This window comes from Mandrillus leucophaeus, unplaced genomic scaffold (assembly GCF_000951045.1).
Source record: "Mandrillus leucophaeus isolate KB7577 unplaced genomic scaffold, Mleu.le_1.0 Scaffold505, whole genome shotgun sequence".
NCBI lineage: Eukaryota > Metazoa > Chordata > Mammalia > Primates > Cercopithecidae > Mandrillus > Mandrillus leucophaeus.
In genome coordinates this window covers 1,106,454-1,109,329 of record NW_012105421.1, presented here as the reverse complement: position 1 = coordinate 1,109,329, position 2,876 = coordinate 1,106,454, and the positions used below count along the sequence as shown (strand labels likewise).

Genomic DNA, 2,876 nt, shown 5'->3' with positions numbered 1-2,876 from the left:
ATGCCCAGCTAATTTTTGTATTTTTAGTAGAGATAGGGTTTCACTATGTTGGCCAGGATGGTCTCGATCTCTTGACCTCGTGATCTGCCTGTGTTGGCCTCCTAAAGTGCTGGGATTACAGGTGTGAGCCACTGCGCCCGGCCAGAATCCAATCACGTCTTACCACATTCTTGTTATCCTGGTTAAAGCCTCCATCAACTCCAGTCACAACAGATTCTTAATCAGTCTTCCTGTTTTTGACCTTGCTCTCCAATACACAAAGTTTGGCTTTGTGCCCCCACCCAAATCTCACGTTGAATTCGTAATCCCCAATGTTGGAGGTAGGTGGGGCCTGGTGGGAGGTGACTGGATCATGTGGCAGGTTTCTCCTTTTGGAGCTATTCTCATGATAAGAGTTCTCACAAGATCTGGTTGTTAAAAGCGTGTAGCACTTCCCTCTTCACTCTCTTCCTCTTGCTCCCACCATGTAAGACATGCTTGTTTCCCCTTTGCCTTACACCATGATTGTAAATTTCTTGAGGTTTCCCCAGAAGTAGAAGCTTGTACAGCCCGTAGAACCATGAGCCAGTTAAACCTCTTTTCTTCATAAATTACCCAGTCTCAGGTATGTCTTTATGGCAGTATGAAAACAAACTAATACACTCTCCTTTCATCTATTTTAACAATAAAATACAAAATGAGCCTGGAAACACAGTAAGTGATGTCAATTCTTTCTTCAAAATGCTCCTCATTCAGAGTAAAAAGTAAAGTTCACTTATAAGTCCACTAGGTCTTAAATAAGGACCCCTATTATGTCTTTAATTTTCTACTTATTTTCCCCTTTCTCATTTCATTCCAGACATACTAGTCTCTTTGATATTTCTCAAACATGTTCCCCACACACTTCTCTCCTAGTTACTCTGTGCTGACTGTTCCCTCTTCCTGAAATTATTTATTCTCTTCTCCTGATATACTGTGTGGTTTGTTTCAAATATTCTTTCCTGAATATGGCCTTCTTTCTGCTCTGTTTTCCTTAATAGCATTTACTACCAGCTAACTTACTATGTCTTCTATTTATTTAATGTCTGTTCTCGTTCCTAAGTAGAATGCAAGCTCTACTAGGCAGAACCCCAGGACTTAAAAAAGCACCTGACACATAGGAGATACTTAATAAATATGGGTGATATATTAAGCAAATATTGCCCTATACTAATACTTAAACAATTTCAATGAGAAGCCCTCCAGGGTTTTATGAGATAATAATGTCTAAGTGTCCATTCTTATCAGATCTTCAATAAATAACTTACTGAATCTGAACTGCCTACTAGATTAAAAGTTCTATGAGTCTTTGAATGCACTATGAAGTTAAGAGAAGTCTCTAACTTAGTTCAACATGACCATCATCAGCAACTTGTACTTACCAGCAGCACATAAAGGAAGATAATCTGGGTTAAAATCCCGACTATTCTGAAATAAGTTTCTTGATACTCTTTTTCTGCTAAAACATAAATCATCATTGACTGGCATTCCTTGAGAGGGCTTTAATTTTGGAGATGGGATGAAATCATATGTTGAAAACTAGAAGAACAGAATCATAAATTAGCAAATTTGTGTTAATTCTTCCTGGTAATAAATATGAGAAAATAACTTAGATCCAAGTATGAAATTCAGGTTAGAATACATTTTAATTTATTAAATATATAATGATACAGATAAACATCCATATTTAGTACGGTACACCAACAGTACATTTCATTCCAGAACAGAAATGCTATTTTTTTTTTCTTACTACTTCACCCCAACTCTTTACTGTTCCTTACCATCCTACAGTATACTTTGGCAACAAGGAAGGAGAGAATACAAATGACAAAAAGGACGATCTGACTCAGCAGCATAACCCCTCAAACTATGCTATCTTTGTTTGAGCACTAGACAATAAGTGCTAATTGAAGGTCACTGAACAAGCAAGCATTCTACTATACTGTTCTTACTGAGGCAAATCTATTATCCATATTCTGCAGCCCAAATGTCAATGTAAATGACATGGCAATCTATGTCACAGTTCCCTTAGGAGATTTTCTTACACTAGGTCTCTTAGTTAAAACCAGTAAATAATACTTTATATATGTCTAGTACTTCATGGTTTTCAAGTCCTTTCTCATAAACCCCATATGATCGTTAAGGAACAAGGTGCCAGGATACAATTTTGAAGTTACACATAATCAGTTAAAGAACTAACTAAGCATGATTCAAGTGTTCAAAATTCTTCACCAATGATAACGTCAGTTGTCCCGGATCATTTCACATTCAACATGACTATAAAACATTAAAAAAAACTGAATGAATTGACAGGAAATTATACTTCCTATCTATTTATTTGGAGCTGATAGACACAATCAAATATAGACGTGGTGATAAACCTTGTCAGTATGTTTCTTTGTAAGTTTTGCCAAGTATCAAACAGCAAAATAAAATTAAAGATATGTCTATTATGCCTCAGGTACACACGTTATTTATTACCAAATTTTGTGAAAAACCTATTACCTCCTTCAAAAATTAACCCAGAAATGATAAGAAACAAAATTAAGAATGCCCAGATGAGTCCACGTGCAGTAGCTCACACCTGTAATCCCAGCATTTTGGAAGGTGGAGGCAGGTGGATCACTTGGGTCCAGGAATTCGAGATCAGCCTTGGCAACATAGTGAAATCCCGTCTCTACAAAAAATACAAAAATTAGCCAGGCATGGTGGAATGTGCCTGTGGTCCCAACTAATCGGGAGGCCGAGGTAGGAGTATTACTTGAGCCTGAAAGGTAGAGGCTGCAGTGAGCTGATATTGCACCACTACACTCCAGCCTGAGTGACTGACTGAGATCCTGCATTAAAAAAAAAAAAAA

At 37.3% G+C, this 2,876-nt stretch overlaps 1 protein-coding gene across 1 annotated transcript in view; it reads right to left on the bottom strand.

The window, feature by feature from the left end:
- The window catches only part of FAM179B (family with sequence similarity 179, member B), a 164,925-nt gene that overhangs the window by 118,260 nt on the left and 43,789 nt on the right, over positions 1–2,876 (bottom strand). The window contains exon 2 of the mRNA XM_011996232.1: positions 1,401–1,557. Coding sequence (XP_011851622.1) covers positions 1,401–1,557 — 157 coding nt within the window. The remainder of the gene's footprint in view (positions 1–1,400; positions 1,558–2,876) is intronic.